The sequence below is a fragment of the Tasmannia lanceolata genome, unplaced genomic scaffold, assembly GCF_043159265.1.
Source record: "Tasmannia lanceolata isolate RefF3 unplaced genomic scaffold, GAP_Taslan_0.1 ptg000005l, whole genome shotgun sequence".
Taxonomy (NCBI): Eukaryota; Viridiplantae; Streptophyta; class Magnoliopsida; order Canellales; family Winteraceae; genus Tasmannia; species Tasmannia lanceolata.
Window position 1 is genome coordinate 6545180 of NW_027518682.1, and position 19132 is coordinate 6564311.

Genomic DNA, 19132 nt, shown 5'->3' on the forward strand with positions numbered 1-19132 from the left:
TTGGACCATGGCCCATGGGAATGATTCACTTTTCATGCAAAGTCCTTCATTTTCTCTGAAAATTCAAATTTCATGAATGGATTCTCAGTGGTATGTTCTTATACAACAAAATTCAAGCCTATAGATCTTTATAACATGTATAGTAGAGTTATACCAAATCTGAAACTCCAACCTCCTTACAAACATGTCCTCGTTTTGTACATGACCCATTTCTTTCTACACATAATTTTAGATTCTATATGATTATATTTTCTAAACTTGAGATATTGGTCTTTCAAATTCCAAAATGCACCTGTGATCATTTCAAAGTAACTATGTAAATAATGGAATTCAATGTATCTTGAATATGTGGATCTCAACTGTTCTCCTGTGATATGTAGAAGCCGCGAAGTTTCTCCATTGGCAAGGAATAGCTGATGGGTCTTCACCAAAACAATTGATAAGTGATGGATATCACTGGTTTTTGGATTTCCACTCCATAATTGCAGGAAGAAGAGCATAATTGGGAATGAGATTCTTATGGAGCAAAGGCACATTCGTCATTGGTGATTTGTCGTTCATGCTGAGCCATATCTCAATTGCACTGCGGTCATATGTAAACCCATCCGCCGCAACACAGGGGTCATTCATTACATCCTGTATAAAAAAATCAATCTCCCATGTCAAAGTCCGAGTATTTGGGTTCAGTTGAAGAAATGTGAAATATGATATCTGGGCAGAATAATCGACAACTTGAATATGCTTCCAACTGCAAAAAAATTATTCTAACAATATAACATTGAAATTTGGCATGTGTAGAACCATGGAGTCAAAAAGACTTTTGGTGAATCTCTACATTGGGGGTTCCACAGGAAAGCAAAGATCCCACATCAGAAAAGTGGTTGGGCTTATAAGGAATTGGGCACCCTCCCCTTAATGGCTAGCTTTTAAGGGTGAGTTCTACCTGGGTCCTAGGTATTAGAGCCAGGTCGTGGTAAATCCTGTGTGCCCTCGAGGATGGAAAAAATCCATCGGAGAAGATCTCAGTAATCCCGGTGTACCCTCGAGGACAGAGAAAATCCCTCGGGAAGATCTCGTAGTACCCACATTTCTCCCGCGTGGAGGGGTGAGATTGTCCACATGTTGCTCCCACGTGGAGGGGGAGATTCTTGGGGGTTCCACACGAAAGCAAAGATCTCACATCGGAAAAGTGAATGGATGTGGATGGGCTTATAAGGACTTTGGACAACCTCCCCTTAAAGGCTAAGCTTTTAAGGATGAGTTCTACCCGGGTCCCAACACTAGTGCAGAAATATATTACAGAACCCATGGAGGAGTAAACTGACCTGAAGTATTGGGCAGATGAAGTGGCTTGGAGGGACAAGTTGAGCATCGAGAGCTGAATCCCGGGCCCTATCAGCGATCTGCTTCAGCCGTTCCAACATTGGGAGAACCTGAGTCATCAAATCAGGCCTGTCAATGCGCCTCAATTCTGCACAACTCAATCCAAGAACCGCCAATTCCTGGGTCTCTTCGAGTGGCCAATTCCCAGCTTCAGAATCCAAAATGTCCAACAAGCAGCCCTCTTGCAATGATGTTTCCACAATGTGGGCAAGTGCCATTGGGGATTTTGCAGTTAGCAACTGTAAGATCACCATTCCGAAAGCATAAACATCGGACTTAGGTGTTACTAAACCACTCCTCTGATACTCAGGGTCTATGTAGCAAAGTGTCCCAACAGGAGCAGTGTCCTTGCCCATGGTAGACATGGAAGGATTTGCTGCAGGAAGTAATGTAGAAAGGCCAACATCACCAATCTTGCTTACAAAGTTACGATCAAGCAAGATGTTTGCGGGTTTCAGATCACGGTGAACTATTGGCTTTGGCTTTGAATTATGCAGAAAGACTAGAGCTGAGGCTATTTCCCAAGCTATTCGGTATCGGTCAAACCAAGGGATTGGGGGCGTATTACTTTTCCGGATTAACCTGTCATCCAGACTACCATTTTCCATATACTCATAAACTAGACAACCGTGTTCCGGACATGCGCCAAGAAGAAGAAGCAAATGGGGATGGTGCATCATGCTCAGTATTTCAAGCTGAAACCCAGTGAACAAAGAAAAATAAATTAGTAGGATCCACGAAGGAAACATATGCTTCTCAATAAAGTTTAAACACTTGAACTACTATATATTGAAATATCATGAACAAGACTGTTAAATTAACAATCACATTTGTTGCAAATGCACGTGTTTCGAAATTGGCAGCAATTTTCATACATGGGTCATCTCGCACCCTTAAATGTTGAAAAACTGCAATTTATAAAACATGTTACAGTGCATTCCATGAAGTTCTTTAGTTTTAAAGATCACATTTTTTTTTATGGAAAAGACAGATCATATCATGGAACATGTTTCCATGAAATTGCTTGTTTGGTTTAACAAGTGTATTCCCAGAAATCATGTTATTGGTAACTTGTATGCTTGTTAATTCATGAAAAGGTAATAATTTTCGAAACTGGCTTGTTTCCAAATGGGTCGTACCTCTTGTTGAAATTGCTTTGTACTGTGCTCCTCAGTTGAGTGGAGGACTTTCACAGCGGCTATGGTATGATGCAAACTGCATTTATAAACAATACCATAAGCTCCCATTCCAATTCTAAGATCATCAGAGAATGATGAGGTAGCAGATACTATCTCTTCCCATGTGAACTTCTGGTATTGCTGATCAGAACATGTGAGGGCCTTTTCCATCCTTTTTTTCTCTCCAGCATCACGAGCAACTTTAGCCTCGGCTTCTATTCTTTGCTGAGCTTCTCTTTTGGCACATTCCCTCACAAATTCAGCTTCTTTTTTCACATCTTCGCTCTTTCCCTTTATTTGTCTTGCCAACTGTTTAACCTTCTCTTCTCGGAAGTTTATCTCTTTGAGTCTAATATTTTCCTCCATCCGCCGCCTACTTAGTTCATTTAACTAACAGAAAGAAAGGATATGAGCACATATCTCTGTTGAAACTCCAATTGATTCTACTTTTCTATCATTTGTCACACAGTGGAGAATGGAACTTACTTGCCGAGAAGCCTCACTTGTTTCATTTTGAGCCACTGCACACATTCCTTTGACGTGCCTGAGTTCAATTCTCAGCCTTTCTAGCTCGAGATTAACATCAACCTGAAAAAATATAGGTTTATCTTAGAATGAAAAGACCTCCTATATACCTGTCTTGATCTACTTTGGTGACCCAATACACATCCAATTTCACACATTAGATAATGAGGCAACTTCATATCTTATATATCTGTTTAAGCGAAAAACAACACTATTTTGTTTACCTGGCTCTCTGACAATGAAGAGTCTGTCCGAATATGTGATGTCGATGCCTGATTAGAATTCCATGACTCGTTGTCTGTTTGAAAGCTTCTGCAGCTACCATATTGTATTTCTGTATAACTGGAACTGGAACTTGCCGTATCCTCCTCAGTACTCAGCGACAAATGTCTAGAATCGTGGAGATTGATTGTGCTTGATTTTCTATTAAGAATGGCCTGGTTTATGCTTAAAAGTGCTTGATACCGCTGCACTGGTAGAGAAGAAAAGTGGAAAGGAGAGGAGTTTGCAGCTGAGCATATGTCTGTCCACTCTGAAATCAGAATAAAATTGATGGCAATTTTAAGAGAATGGTGTAAGAAGAGGATAAATTTTTACTGAAAAACAATAACAATCCTCTTCAATAAAACATATATCAATTGATCATGTTGACTAAAATGAATGCTAAAAAAGGACTAGAATTATAGAACTGTTCGGAAAATTTACTTACCAACTATTTTATCATTTTCAAAAATTTACACAAAAAATACAAAACTTGAAATAAAAAATCAACTCAGAAAAAATGACCTTGTTGTTGGCCAACTAAACCCCAAAACCCTTGAATAAAAATGGAAAGCTATAAGAAATTTTATCTAGTCACACTCGAAGCACGAGTAAAAATTATTTGTGTGTGAAATGACAGAGAAACAGGAAAATGAATCATTTAACGACCCTCCTAAGAAAATGAGAGAAAACATGTTCTACTGACTGTAGGACCATTATTGTTAAAATCCTAAAAATTTACAATCCAAACCTACAATTCATTGCATGTCTTACAGGGAATGATCCATGATTCAACTTCATTATCTTTTAACAAAAATCATGCATTAATTGAATGATGCACTCGAAAAGAGAGGTGGGTTGTATAGATTCATTCCTTTTCAATTCATCTTGATGTTCCATATAATGGATACATAAAAATGTCAGTGTTATAAATTCAATAAATATTGACATGGGACGTTAGAATATGATTGATTTCTCTCTCTCTCTCTCTCTCTCTCTCTCTCTCTCTCTCTCTCTCTCTCTCTCTCTCTCTCTCTAAATGTGTATATATATATATATATATATATATATATATATATGGAAAGATGTTTCTACTCGATGTGGGCCCACTGTATTTTGGGCCGATGGAGTAGATACGTTATCTACTTTATCGAGAAGAAACATTTCACACACACACACACACACACACACACACACACACACACACACACACACACACTCCAACATCAAGTATTTTCTCATATTCTTTTAATAGTCTAATAATAATGTTAGGATAATCGCACAGGATAAAACTGAAATCCTTTCCAGCACTGAAAGTGTCTATGCAATTCAATTTGTAAAAGGGAATTACAATTGTAGGGCTCTACATAAACTTGCCTTCGTAGCGATGTTTGCCTTTGATTGAGGGGTTGAAGAGTTGCGATTAACCAACTCTTTTTTTGAAGATTCACCATCTAGGCTAGAGCCTAGGACCCATGATATAACTCTGATCACAATGAATTGGTCTTCAATGCCGAAAGGGGTTCAAAATTAGATTACAATGTCAGAAGGTGATGGGCACTAATCCCACCAGACGAACGCCAGTCTCTACTAATGTGCATAAGCTTTTGTGTGATCTTTTGCATGTGTGATTAATTAGGTTATAATGCTTGTTTAACGTGCAATGAATGAAGGTTAGAATCATGCATGAACTAAGATTAAATCATGCCATAAAGTGCAACTGAACAGTCATAACCCATAGATAGAAAAATTGAAGAAGATGACTTGAACTAACAATAATGCATAAACGATATAGAAAGTGGATTACATGTTGTCGTCCTAAAAACGCCACTAACGTTTTCTTGACATAGAGCACACCAAAATTTACTTAAACTTTTAAAAAAAAAAAATCAAATAAAAAAACTAAAACTAGGGTTTGAAATTTTGAATTGCTTTTGTGATGGTTTGAAGAAAACCTATAGATAGAAAGAAAGTGGTTTTTTGCTTATGTGATGGGTTTTAAATATATATTTGCGCTTATTCTAGCACTTCCTGAAGTTTAATCTTAAATGTCCATCATTTGCATATTTTTGTTTCCATAATTTTACAACATTCTACCGAAATTTCCAATGAATACCAAAACGTTTTCGTTTCCACGCTGACCAAAACCAAATCCTAAACCGAAATTCAAAACCTTGCCCACAATAATCAAGAACTAAGTATGTGATTTTTTTCCGTGCGAGCGGGGGGGGGGGGGGATTTGGGGGGATGATGAAGATTAGGGTTTTGTCTGGAAGATAATGGGTTTGAGGGGGTGAAAATCAAGGGATTGGGTTCTCTAAAGGAAGGACTTAGGGGAGGTGCGAGCAGTACACCAGAGGATAAAATATCAGGCTCCATAGGAATCACAGATGCAAACGAGGCGGAGGTGCGAGCAGTACACTCCCTCAATGTCATCCGATGGCTTAGAGGCTCTCACGTCCACCCCTGGAGATTCACTCACTTTGTTTATGAGATCCAAGATAGACTGGGAGGTTCGTCGATTGTGTTTCATCATATCAGAACGTCCGCCAACAGAGTGGCCGACAGGCTAGCCACGGAAGGGGTAGCAAAGGGGGTTGGAGATGTTCAATTACCTCCCTCCTTGATCTTAGTGTCTTTTTTCCTAATCATTGTATGCTTAGCTTATCGTTGTCTAATGCTCTTTGAATTGACCACCTCGGTCTTTATTCTATTTTTAACGAAAATCTGCAACCATTCAAAAAAAAAGAAAGGAAGGTTTTAGGGGGTTTGGATTTTCGAATGGTGGAAAGTAGGTGTGAAACTACCAGTTACTCCAAAAGCTTAAGCTGTTGGAGAAAGGCGTTTTTAATCTTTTATACTTAACACTCCCCCTCACGTGTGGCCCCTCTTTCTAGGGTTGGTCTACGCGTGGCACACGTGGCCCCTCTTTTGGGTTTGGCCATTGCATGTGGATTTTTGCTATCTGGGCATTTGCTCTAATACCATGTGAAACCAAGGTTACCTGGAACGCAGTTCGTTCCGGTACGCGGTATGGGAACGGGTACGGGGTACGATGGTAGCCCGGTACGATGAGGGTAGGCTAAGTCGGTTTGCTATTTCGGCTCGTTGGTCGATTTGGAACCCAAATTTGGGTGGCTCTAGTATATATATATATATATAATTTCATTTTATAGCCCATGCTACATACATTTAATAAACAAAACCAAAAACCTCGTGTATGCTATTCACATATATTCAAAATGAAAATTCTAGTTCCAATCCAATGCATAATATATAAAATTTGAAGATCTCCAAATATCACTAAATTAAGTACCACCATATATTGCATTCTCAATCTTAAATGAAAGCAAACAAAAAATAACTACCCATTCTTAAATAAAAACGTAAAAACATGAACAAACTAATAAACTATTGTGCTACTCTCTTTTCCTAGTCCACTGAAGTGTTCCCTCTTTATGCATCTCTCCCTATCCCGCGGGTTGCACGGGTCGCCATTTTTTGCGATCCGGGTCGCAATCTACCCACGTTTCGGGTCGGCGAACCCGGATTGCGGGTCGGAGGGTGGCAAGGCGATCCCGGTAACATTGTGTGAAACTACCAGTTACTCCAAAAGCTTAAGCTGTAGGAGAAAGGCGTTTTTGATCTTTCATACTTTAATAGTAGGGATATGTGTTTTCAAATGGGAGAGATTGTGTTTTGAACTTTTAAATGGAAGGGATTAGGACTTAGGGATATCAAGTGGTGGGAATTAGGATCTTTGGATTTTGAACAGTGGAGCCTAGGGTTTTGGATTGTCATGAGATAGGATGTAGGGTTTAGGAATGAAGGAGTTCGGGTTTTGTGTTTTCGAGGGGAAGGAATTGAGGTTTTTGGTTTTCAAGGGAGGGGAGATTGGATTTAAGGTTTTTAAATGGTGAGAGTTGGGTTTTAGGAATCTATAATATTGGAATGGTAGGACTTCGGATTTTGAATTTCATATAGGCTAAAGAGATGAAATTAGGGTTTTAAATGGGAAAATAATGAAATAAGGGCCCGTTTGGATGCCGAGAAGATTTTGATTTGGATTTCTCACATTTGCAGCCCATTTTGTGTTGCGATTTGGATCCGGATCAAATCCTTGGATTTCCAAATCAGCGACTGACAGTGAAAAAAAATCAGATTTCCAAATATGCTGTGGAAATAAGTAATTGGAAATCCACAGATCTTTTTGTTTCCTTCACCCTCTTTGCCCCTCAACCTCTTCCCTCCAGTAGAAAGTACCCACTTCCCTCTCTGTCTCCCTCAACATGAGCTGGTGGATCTATTCATTTTGTATTCAAAACTCAACTCCAAATCCAAATACAAAATATGAGGTATCCACACGGGCCCTAAGGGTTTTGAATGCTAGGAATTAGGATTTGGTAGCAAGATTGGAAAGAGTAGGGTTTTGTTAGAGTTTTGAATGGCTTGGGTTTTAGGATTAAGTTTGTGTGTAGAAGGTCTCAACGATTTTGATAGCGAAGAAAGTAAGAACCTTGGTGCCGACTCGATAGAAGAGAAGACAAATTAAAAGAAGAAGAGAGAATGTTAAAATAATGATCTCGTGCTTTAATCCTTGATAGTCTTGCTCTCGAGGGTTTAGGGTTTGCCCTTGGCTCTGATACCAAGTCAAACCATGTAAAACCAAAGAATATAGAGGAGAGGAAGCAAACAAGGCAAATCCTAATCCACAAATTTGAGGAATGAAGAGGTCAAGTCAACCTCATGACTTATCCCTTATCGTTTATATAAACAATCATAAAACCAAAATTACAAGAAAGCACTTATGCAGTTGTAAATAAGCCGATGGGCATAAAGGAAAATTCCTAACAACTCATATAGATCTACAAATAAATACAAAGACATCCTCCTATTCGACTTATATTTACCATGCAATGGTGTATATAAGTCATGTATTTTCCACAATAGTGACCCCGAACATAGACTTTTTTTATGAAACAGAAAGGAGTTGTAAATACTTAGGGGCATAGATAAAAATGCAGAAATCAAACACAAAAGAGAGATATCGGGTTAGCTTGACTTCTAACATCTTCAACAACCTATACATGGATGACTGACTACCTATAAATTTTGGTTAATAACACGTGCACTTTCTCAATAAATAGCTCAATCCTTTAGAGCAATATTTTTGTACCTGTGGGTGTGCTAGAAGCATGACTTGAGAAGGTGTTGGTAGAAAGGCTTGAGTCACTCCTGTTCGCTTTGATGCTTTCATTTGTATCTGAAACGGATGTATGGACAGATGACAATCTTCCTTTTGAAACAATGTACACTGTGCAAAAGCTTGGGATGCATCCTGAGATTCTTGAGGATATACCACAGCCTTTAAATTTCCTGTAGACATCTTTGATATGATCAACTAATGAACAACTGAAAAACATGTAGCAACTATGCATGCAAACATCACACCCAAGCATTCGTATGTCCAAGAAGTTCTTACATAAAGCAGATTTTTTAAGAAGAAGTACAAGCAAAACATAATAAATGGAAATCATGTGTTCATAGTTGCATAAACTACCACATGTGTGTTCATTAAGGATGAGAACATGGTTCCAAAAGTTGGTCAAAACATGTTGATTTTGGGTGACATATTTCAATTTCAGTGGCCACTGAAACAAAATACACAAGAAGTAACTTTGTTACAAAATATCGGTCGAAATATTGGCCATGTCGGTCCCGTGTCATTATTGGTTCAAACTTTCAGTTATGTCGACCGAAATGTTACATTGACAGTATAAACGTTCCAGTATTTTAGTCGACATGTCGATATTTTAACTGAAGTGCCTCAAAAACTTGGTTTTCAACTCCAAATGTCAAGCCTTTTTTTGAGAGTCCTAAAAACTATACCAATTAAAAAATGTGTTTGAAATTAGGGTTTTCCCATTTTTCTTTTTTCATAAAGAGAATTATGCTTAGAAACGAAGGAGACTAGGGAAGGTAGGAATTAGGGTTTCAAAATTGGAAAAGGGAAGAGAGTGATTTGGAGTTGGAAGGAAGAGGAATTAGTGTTTCGAATATGGTAGAATCAGGGTTTCGAAAGGCTACCATTAAAAAAAATCAGGGTTTAGAAAGGTAGATGAAGGGAAATTAGGGTTTTGAAAGATAGATGAAGAGGAATATGGCCTTTGAAGGTGCAATGTGTTGAAATTAGGTTGTCAAAAAGGGACATTATGAGAATTAGGGTTTCAAATGGAGATTGTGATCAATTCCGGTTTCGAGTGGAGGGTGATGACATATTAAGGTTTTGAATGTAAACAATATGAAAATTATGGTGGCGACTGTGTTATTTGGATGGATTAGGATTTCAAATGGAAAAAAGGATAAGCTCGGGCTTCAAATGGAAGCAAGGTGAAAATTGAGGCTACGAAAGGGTGATCAGGGTTTCAAATGGAAGAGGGTTTGTGGTTAGTGTTTTAGGATGGACTATAGTTTTGAATGGACTAAGGGTGAAAGTTAGGGTTTCAAATGGAAGAGAAGTTGAGATTAGGATTTTTTTTCATGGATTAGGGTTTCGAATGAACTAAAGATGATGATTACAGTTTCAAATGGGTGATTAGGGTTTTGAATGGATTGGACATAATTAGGGTTCCAAATGGAAAGGTTGGTTTTTGAAGAAACTAGGATTTCGAGATCTAGTTTCAAACTTCAAGAAAGTATGAACTCAAGATCAAGGATGTAAAGACTATGATAGCAGAGAAGGCAATAAGTTTAATGCCTCATATTCGATAGCGAAGGGGAGTGCCAAAAGACAAGACAAGAATAATTCCATAGTTTCGAGTCCGATAAAGACAAGATGAGGAGGATAAAGAGTAAGGGTTTTGAAGATTAAAATGTAGTTCTTGTGGAGAATAGAAGGTCTCCTCTTGATCTTTGTTAACCTTAGCTCTGATACCATATAAGAGTTCTTGGAATCATATGTCACTGAGAGGAAGAATAAGATTTTTGTAGAGAGGAGAGGAAGAGAGAACCCTCACAATTTGTGGAGCTTGAATTGTATTGTATTCCATAATGAAGTACAGCCATAATCACTTGTTTATTTAAAGATAAAGTTACATAAATCACAAGAATGAAATTTAGAGGCAGCACACTATAAGACACTTGTGCATGCACCACACTGAAATCGTGTGACTTATGTGTTTCTCCTTAACAGTTTGATCTATAGTCCACATACATACATCTCAATGATCCTAAGTGACTCGCCGAGTTTTCTCTTATGTAACTAACCGATGGCTTTCTATGTCACACCCCCTTCCCTTCTATATTTTTCTCAATTTAGAGCAATCCCAAGATGAGGCCTGAACTTGTTATCCATAAGACATGAGATCTTTATCTGAAAACTTGTGAGCATTTATTTTCATTTGTTAAGGCTTAAGCTTCACTAAATAAATGATAAGTGTTGCAAATACACTTGGAAAGTTTGTTGGCATTGTAAGAAAGTGTATTAATAAAGATAAATAAGAGTAATTGTTCTCAAGAAAAATGAAGATAAAATGTCTTCCGAGAGTAATTGTTCTCTGGAAAATAAAAAACAACTAAGAGCAAGGGCCAAAAACAATTTTTCTGATTGGAAATCAGAATTTTATATTACCTCATGAATGAGCTACGGGATGAAGCTCCTATTACGAGGGTGCTGATTGAGAACTTAGCAACTTCTACTGATATTGCATCTGCTACATCATCTGCTTCAATCACCACGGCCTCTGCTTCTACCTTCATTCATAATCAGACAAGTAAGTTTTTCAAGTATTTGCTTCCCTGGGGTACAGCTCTGAACGATGAGAACTCTGACCTGGTTTTTTTTTTTTTTTTTTTGAATGGTAACTCTGACCTGTTTTTGAGCACACATTTTCTTGTAGGGAAGAAGCATTGCATCCGTTTTCCATTTGATTTCTTTCTTATATGCAGCAGCTACATCATCTCGCACTTTTGAAATAGGAAGTGAATTCCCCACTGTAAGGACAACCGTAACAATTGGCAACAAGGAAAAAGACAAAGTCAATTTGGGTTCAGTTTTGATGAAGCAATAGAATTTTCTTAGGGACTCTATTTCAGATTTTAATGTTGGCCAAAGTTTATAAACCAAATTCAACTTTGGACTGGCACTACGATGAGATAAGTCACATGCCGAGTTCAAGTTCCAAATCCAATTCAAAAGATAGCATTAAAAATAGGTTAACAAGAAGGGCAGGTAAGTCAAAGTCCTGAGCCGAATCAACCAAATTGGCAGTCCTAATTTCAGCTAGGTGTTGCTCGTGCCAAGTTCGGATCATCATTTTCAAACCAATTGAGGCCTAAAAACAGATTGGTGTGCAGCAAGAAGTCGACATTACGAAACCAATGTGAATACTTAGTACCAATGCTTTGACAATCTCTGTTAAAAATGACCATGAATAAAGAAAATTAAGCGTGGCATCTATCTCTTCAGGTCATGACCTGTAAACTCTCTAGAGCTATACCTTGTCCTTGGCTTTTAGTCTACTTCATTATCTTGACTTTCTATCAGAAAGGTTGCCATTCAGGAATTAACCACAGACATTTCTTGTTATCTGTATACTTATATTTCAAAATGTAAGCTGTATTTCCAGGATTCCTTTCTTTTAACATATTGCTTTAAATGCTTGGAATGAAAGGCTTGAACTCTTGACCCCAGGATTTTAATCCCTATTATTTGAGAATTATACCAAGATGGTGTGTGAATTTCCAAATTGACAACAAGATATCTATAGAATGATAGTACAAGCTAACATCATCGGAAAGAGTATACGATCACAAGACTCAGTATCCCACTTTATCCTTGTCAAAATATTGAATTAACACGAATCCAATTGGAGCAATAATATAAAATGCGTACCATGAAATAAACACCCAAGCCTTCCTTTTAAATTTCTACCAATTAAAAGATGGCAATTTTTTTGTTGTGGGTGAGTGAACGACCTTGAAAAAAACTAAGCCCGTTCCTGGTGATGTGTAAGAATAATAAAATGTAGAAGCATAAGTCTCGAGGCCATATATGCATAAAATACCTCTTATGCTCCTCGCATTTTTTATTTTCATCCAATTTTTTTCTACCGCAATCAAGGTAGAGGTCTAGTGATGATTAAAACAGTTGGGTCTCCTCATTTACCTTTTAAGCTCCTTGCATTTTTTTTAAAAATTTCCTCCAATTTTTTCTACCCTAATCAAGGTAGAGGGCTAGTGATGATTAAAACAGTTCGGTCTCCTCATTTGGGGCCAACCATGCATAAAGGTTCATTGTTAAGCATGTTATCATATGAGTACATTATCGTTTTATTGAATAAGTAAATCTACATTACCATGTCAATGCACCTTACATATATCAATCGGCAGTTTCTGTTCTATTGCTAAAAACACCGTTAACGAATTAGCAAAATTCCTTCATTTGCTTATTTTTCCTTAATGATTTTCGTAACTTCTCAGTCCTCAACAATCTCCTTTTCCTCTACGCCTAGCCTCCCAACCGGCTCAAATGCCTAGAATGTGCTTCCAATATTTATAACATTGATGGTAGCCTTTATCACTTAATCAATAACGGTACATGAGGTGCCAGTGGAGATACCTTATATCATTCAATATATGGTGGCTTCATAAAACATTTTAAAGGATTGGATAGGGGATCCCCATAATTATATTGTCCTTGAATTGCTTTCAAATATCTGATACATGTATCCTTGTCCCATTCAATAGACGACGGTAGCTTCATAAAACTGTTTCAAGGATTGGATATGAGGATTCTAAATTAAAATTTGACTGCCCCTTGCAATGTTCTGAAAGATCTGATAGATGTATCCTTGTCCAAGTCCTTTTCAGATATTCAAATACTGAAGTACCTTTGAAGGATCTGAGTATCACAAAACACATGCAAGCCCCAACATTACCTCGAGTCAACCTAACCAACTGACCTAGCCTTGGCCTAAGTCAAGAAGGACATTAGAAAACTTACAACACTTGAAACTACAAGATTCAAAGACGATTTGCAAATGATGAGCTCACCCCTATATATAAGTTCCCTTCTATACCAATGCCCCTGATCATGCCACATAAAAATCATCCTACGGTCTAAAGACCATCCAAGAAACTTCTAGTTTCTCTAGACTTCTCTGCTCTTGTCCCACAAAGGATCTATAGAAATACACTAGAAACTCCTATAACATCTAGAATTCTCTGCTCTTGTCCCCACAAAAGATCTATACAAATACATTAGAAACTCCTATAACATCTACATATATCTACACACTTCCAGGTCTCTCCAAGAGTCTTACATACAGCTTTGGAGTTTTGGAATGTTCTCTACCCTCCAGGCCTGGTTTGAGCCTCCTTCATTCCTATAAAAAATTCTCAACTCAACTCAGCAAAGCCTTTGTCCCAACCTAGTTGGGGTCGGCTACATGAATCCTTTAGAAAAATTTCATGAAGAAGGTATTCCTATAAAAAATTATCAAGTGAAATTAATTGCCGCCCAATGTCACTCAACCGTCACATGGAACCTAAGAGGAGAGATGAAGACATCTCAATGTATTGCTTCTTGGATTCATTTTGGTGGGAAGTATAACATCATAATTTTTTTGAGCAATGTCATGTGAAGAGATAAACTTTAGTGTTGGATAGGAATATGATTTTCCAATGAAATAGAGCATAGGACACAAATGGATGATTGATGTTGGGTATGATTAGGTTACTGCATGATTGGAAGTAAAGAACACTTAGGTTGTAGAAAGGAAATCCATTTATCACAACTACAGTATCGCTGGACATGATATAGTAAAAGGAACCTGCTTTAGAGCAAATGAGGTAGATTCACAAAGATTTGTGAGTGCTAATTGACTAGTCCGTGCTGCTCTATCTATAGACGAAGGCTACATGGTAAAGACAGAACTCTCCTCTTACATATAAAAAAATTTAACTCCAAAGAACCGTCATGGAAGATACAAGGGAATGGCTGTTTTGTCTTCGATAAAGATTCCCTTGGCTTGATGAGAAAGCTGTTGTCTGCTGGAAGATGAGGTTTAAACATTTCAAAACTGAATCAATGTAAATTTATGCTTCTTCTTCTTTTTTATCCTTTTTCAGCTTGAGCATCAAATAACTAAAGTTCCAACTCCTACCGAATGCAAAATAAGGCATAAGAGAGTTATGTGCGTAAATCTTAGAAGAAGGAATCGTGCCTCATGGGTGCCGCTCCTGCCCTCAAACCGTGATTCGGCACTCCTTAGGAAGGAACGACCATAGAAATTACTACTTTTTGATGTACTTAAATTTTGAAAGATATATATGAAGATGGTTACAAATTACTATTTGTTGATGTAATTGAATTTTGAAAGACATATAAAGAAAATATTATATAAACGCTTTGATGGCTCTCCCAACCCTACTCTTCTACACTCCCGCGCTTCTTCGCCCCGCACACGCTTCATGCTTCTAAGGCGTAGCACCTTGGAGAAGAAGACATATGTCGATCATAGAAACATATTTTCCTACAATCATTGCACGTGATTTTAGATATGAGGTTCACTTTAGTAATGCATGAGACTTTTGATGTCCCACACGAAGCCAGACCAATTTAAGGGGTCCCACCACTGTCACAATGGGATTCAATGGACTCAATTTGTATATTTGCATGCAGTTTCTCCAAGCGGTTTCATATGTGCTTTTTTCATAACTTGCAAGTATATATAGTTGAATGGCTTCCAATAGAAAATAACAACCAGACTTGCTCTAATGATAATGTGAACATCCCAGTGCTAAATAGGGGAAATCAGTGTCCTTCCCATACAATTCTCCAATGTAGAAATAAGGTAATCTATGTACGAGAAGAGGGTGATTTAGTTATAAATCATCAGAATGGATCATCATTCAATAACATAAAAAGGTCTTGTGAGAATGTGAATAAAATGCATCACTTACTCGGTGTAGGAACCATGTCAATCTTTGGGCGGACATGTATCATCTTGAATAAAACTCTCCCTTGAGGACTGAACTTCTCCAGTGCCCATTTAACTGCGAATTTGCTGTTTCTATTCCCATTGACAGCCACTGCAACAGTTAAAATCAAAGGAGACGACAACGCAAGCTCTTCCTCCACATCATGAATTTCCATTTCATCCACCTACTCTCCACTACCAAGGCTTGAAAACTGTTCTTCTTTGTACTGATAAAAAAAAACCCAGGACTAGTTTCAATATCTTGACAAATCATAAATTTTTCTTCATGTGATAAACTAGAGAACTGTGATAACATGAAAAGATCATAAATTTTTCTTCATGTGATAAAGTAGAGAACTGTGATAACATGATAAGTACTTGCAAATGGAAGCTAAAAAAGCACATAACAATTCAACAGTTCAGACAAAAATACATTAACTGTTCAGAAATTAAAGTATAAAATGGCAAAATAGAACTTCAGAAAAAGAAATTCATAGAAACCTTATGATAATACTCTCAAAAAAGACTGTCCCTTGCCAGAATTCTGAAAAGTGAGAAAGTTCAGGGCGTCTTTAGAAGGGCCCAGAACTTCAAACAAAGAACAGAATTCAACTCTAGACCCTAAGAAAGCTACTAACTCCTCAAATCACAAACAAATCAGAAGAAATACAAAAACCCAGAAAGGAAAAGACAAACACATAATCTATTGAAAACCTCAATGCAAAAAAAAAATTAAAAATTAAAAATTAAAAAAAAATCTAAAACAGGAGAATCTTACCAGCTAGCTAAATCCAGACCTGGGTGTTTCCTAAAAGCTTAAATCCATTTCTAAAAAGAAAGAAACCCATCAATTTTATATGGTGAACAATCTACCCCCTTGAGATCTCTTCTTCCTATTCCTTAATCAGAATTCAAAGAGAGAAGGTAAGCAACCCAAACACAAATGATGCTTTTCCCAAGACCCAGATGAAATTAGCAATAAAATATGGGATAATCATGCAGTAATCATCAGCTGACAATCTTTTGTTCCTTTACAAAGGACCCATATGTAGCTTTGTATTTTTAATTAGCATCTCACATAGTATATATTTTGAAATCGTGGAAGGAAAAGGGTCCTTTGTTTTTGGTGCATTTAAATCCCTATCTTCCAGAGAGATAGAGAGAGGTGGTGAACTTGCCTGCTACTAGTCAAACTCATCTTCATGGAGGCATTGGACTCAGTCAAACTTGTTTCAAAGATGAACCAATTGGCCAATTCACGTTGGTCAGCATTTCGGCAATTCCTTTGGCTTTAAGAGTCAACAACCTAATAACTCTTCGGTTCACACCTGTGGGGGCGTGTTTAACCTTTCTACACAAATCTCTGACTATAGTACTCTTTTTCATGCTTCTGAATGGGAAATGTTATCAGCACAACATTTTTTTTTTATTGTTGCACAAACCTAGCTGTGTGACGTCTCTTTAAACACTAAAAAACGAGATGTGTTAGCTAAAATATCAAAATACGGTTGTGCTGATATCATTTCCCTTTGAATATAGTTCTTTTTTTTCTAAGAAAAATAATAATTAAAACCTACCAAACAATTTTCTTTCCTGCTCTATAACTAAAACTCTATTAGAATGATCCTAGCTGTTCATCTCTCCCTCTCTCTCTCTCTACAATTAGAGCCCTAGGTGTGTCACATTCCTGAGCGGGGGCCTATCTAGGTATGCGACTAGGTGGGACCCAGTCTGGTATTGGAGAGTTTTAAAAGGCATAGCCTAACACGTTTCATCAGCTCTTTTGGTCGTATTGGTTAGGTACATTAAGGTGCAACCATTAACAAAAAGGAAACGTGGGTCCCATGCATGTGTCATGCATGGGATTAAAATGAGCATCTGAAGTCTACACAATATCCATGGTAGACGTCAGATGGGATTAAAGTGAGTATTTAAAGTCTACACAATAATGTCCATAGCTTTGGTGTAATTTTCACTTTACCCTACAAGAAAACACTCCTTCCCAATTGGTAGATAAATAGAAGATAGCATGAGAAAGCCATGATAGACCATAGGGTCAGCATTCCGTGTGGGGCATCCATGATTTCCTTTTAATGAAGATCTCATTGACTGAGTGGACAGCAAAGAGTGATGTTTCTTTGGTAAAGCCATGGGGTGTCACACAACTGACAAACTATTTTGCTAGGGACTTTTGCAGAAATGCATTTCACAGCTGGCGGTTGCATGAGAGAGTAGCCACGTAGGCTCACTTTTTCAGCAGATTTTGTCTGATTCCTTTAATTCATCTGAGCTGGCTGCTCTCTCATGCAACACCCAGCTGTGAAATGCCTTTCTACAAAAGTCCCTAGCAAATCCCATAAAATAAAGATGGAGCCCCTGGAGTTTTGGAATTTGTAGCCTTTGTCAACCAAGCACTTTCCTTTCTCTTTCCACGGAAAAAGAAAGATCAACAATATATAAATGTCCTCAGAAGATGCTTCTCTCTCTCTCTCTCTCTAACAACATCAATTGGAGAAAAAAAATGGATTATTTAATGTTACACACTGGACATTTGAAAAAATGTCAGAGAAAATGTTTACTTTTGAAAAAACTCTAAGAAATGCTATTTCATTAAAAAAATAACTTTTTAGGACGAAAATACCCCTAACCTTACTTTATCTTTCTCTTCTTCTTTTTTTACATTTTTTTACTTTTACTTTCAAGTTTTACAGTTTCATTTCTAGGTTTTACTCCAACCCTTTTTGTGTGAAACGACCCATTTTCCGACGATAGAAGCCTTCTTCTCCGGCGAAACATCTTCATTTCTCCGGCATATGCTCATTTGTCTTGAGAGGGTAGAAGGAGTTATCTAGAGACGCTCCTTTCTCATTTTCTTTTTCCTTCTCCAAATATCCAAAATCTCATTATCTTTGTAAGTATTTCCCCTTTTCTGGTGGCTGTAGCCAAAATCAGTTGCCCAAAGAGCGCTCACCAGGCAAAAGGGTAGTGGAAGCCAAAATAGTACTCGCACGGGTTATTCATAGCCAAGAAATAGGTTACTGAAGCTAAAAAAATGTAACTTGAATCCAAAATCGATAGCTCAAACCCACAAAGTGATAGTCGAAGCCAAAATAAGAAACAAGGCACTCAAAGCAAAATGTAAGCTATTTGAAGGCAAAAATGATAGTCAAAGCCCAAAAAATACAAGTTGAAGCTAAAAAAAAGTTACTCGAAGCAAAAAATGATAGTCGAATCCAAAAAATGATAGTCAAAGCCAAAATAAAATTTACTTAAGCCAAAAAACCAGTCGATGCCAAAAAACAAATTACTCAAAGCCAGAAAAGGTTACTTGAAGCAAAAAAAAAAGTTAGTTGAAGCAAAAAAAAGAAGTCGAAGATAAAAAAAAATTTAGTTGAAGCCAAAACGTGTTAGTCAAAGTGAAAAAAGAAGTTTGTCGAAGCCCAAAACGTGATAGTCGAAGCCAACAAATATTTCTCAAAGCTAAAATATATTAGTTAAAGACGAAAAAGTTCCAAATGTTACTGGAATTCAAAAGTTTTAGTCGCAGCCAAAAACATGTTAGTCGAAGCAAAAAAACCAGTTATTTTAAGCCTAAAAAAATTTAGTCGAAGCGAAAAACACAACGGCGAATGTTACAGGAAACACATTTTTCACTTCGATCAAGTAATTTTTGGCTTCGACCAAGTAATTTTTGGCTTCGAATATCCTGTTTTGGCTTCGAGTACCTGTTTTTGCGTTGAGAAGAAGATGAGGAGATCTCGAAACTCTCTTTGAGAAAGATTTGACGAGACAGAAGGCTGATTG

General features: G+C 37.5%; 1 protein-coding gene across 3 annotated transcripts; it reads right to left on the reverse strand.

The window, feature by feature from the left end:
- Positions 1-111: 111 nt before the first annotated feature.
- On the reverse strand, positions 112-16661 carry LOC143877273 (U-box domain-containing protein 35-like). Of its 3 annotated transcripts, none has more exons than XM_077379239.1 (10): positions 16507-16661; positions 15312-15555; positions 11218-11339; positions 10978-11099; positions 8524-8723; positions 3311-3618; positions 3048-3149; positions 2523-2951; positions 1326-2078; positions 112-636 (listed from the first exon to the last, which is right to left on the reverse strand). In XM_077379239.1, exons 2-10 carry the CDS (start codon positions 15502-15504, stop codon positions 454-456), a joined length of 2412 nt encoding a protein of 803 aa, XP_077235354.1. In that variant the 5' UTR covers positions 15505-15555; positions 16507-16661; the 3' UTR covers positions 112-453. The 3 variants fall into 3 exon arrangements, with proteins under 3 accessions (XP_077235354.1, XP_077235355.1, XP_077235351.1); XM_077379240.1 differs by having other exon boundaries at positions 16407-16522; XM_077379236.1 differs by lacking the exon at positions 16507-16661 and adding an exon at positions 16107-16475.
- Positions 16662-19132: the final 2471 nt, after the last annotated feature.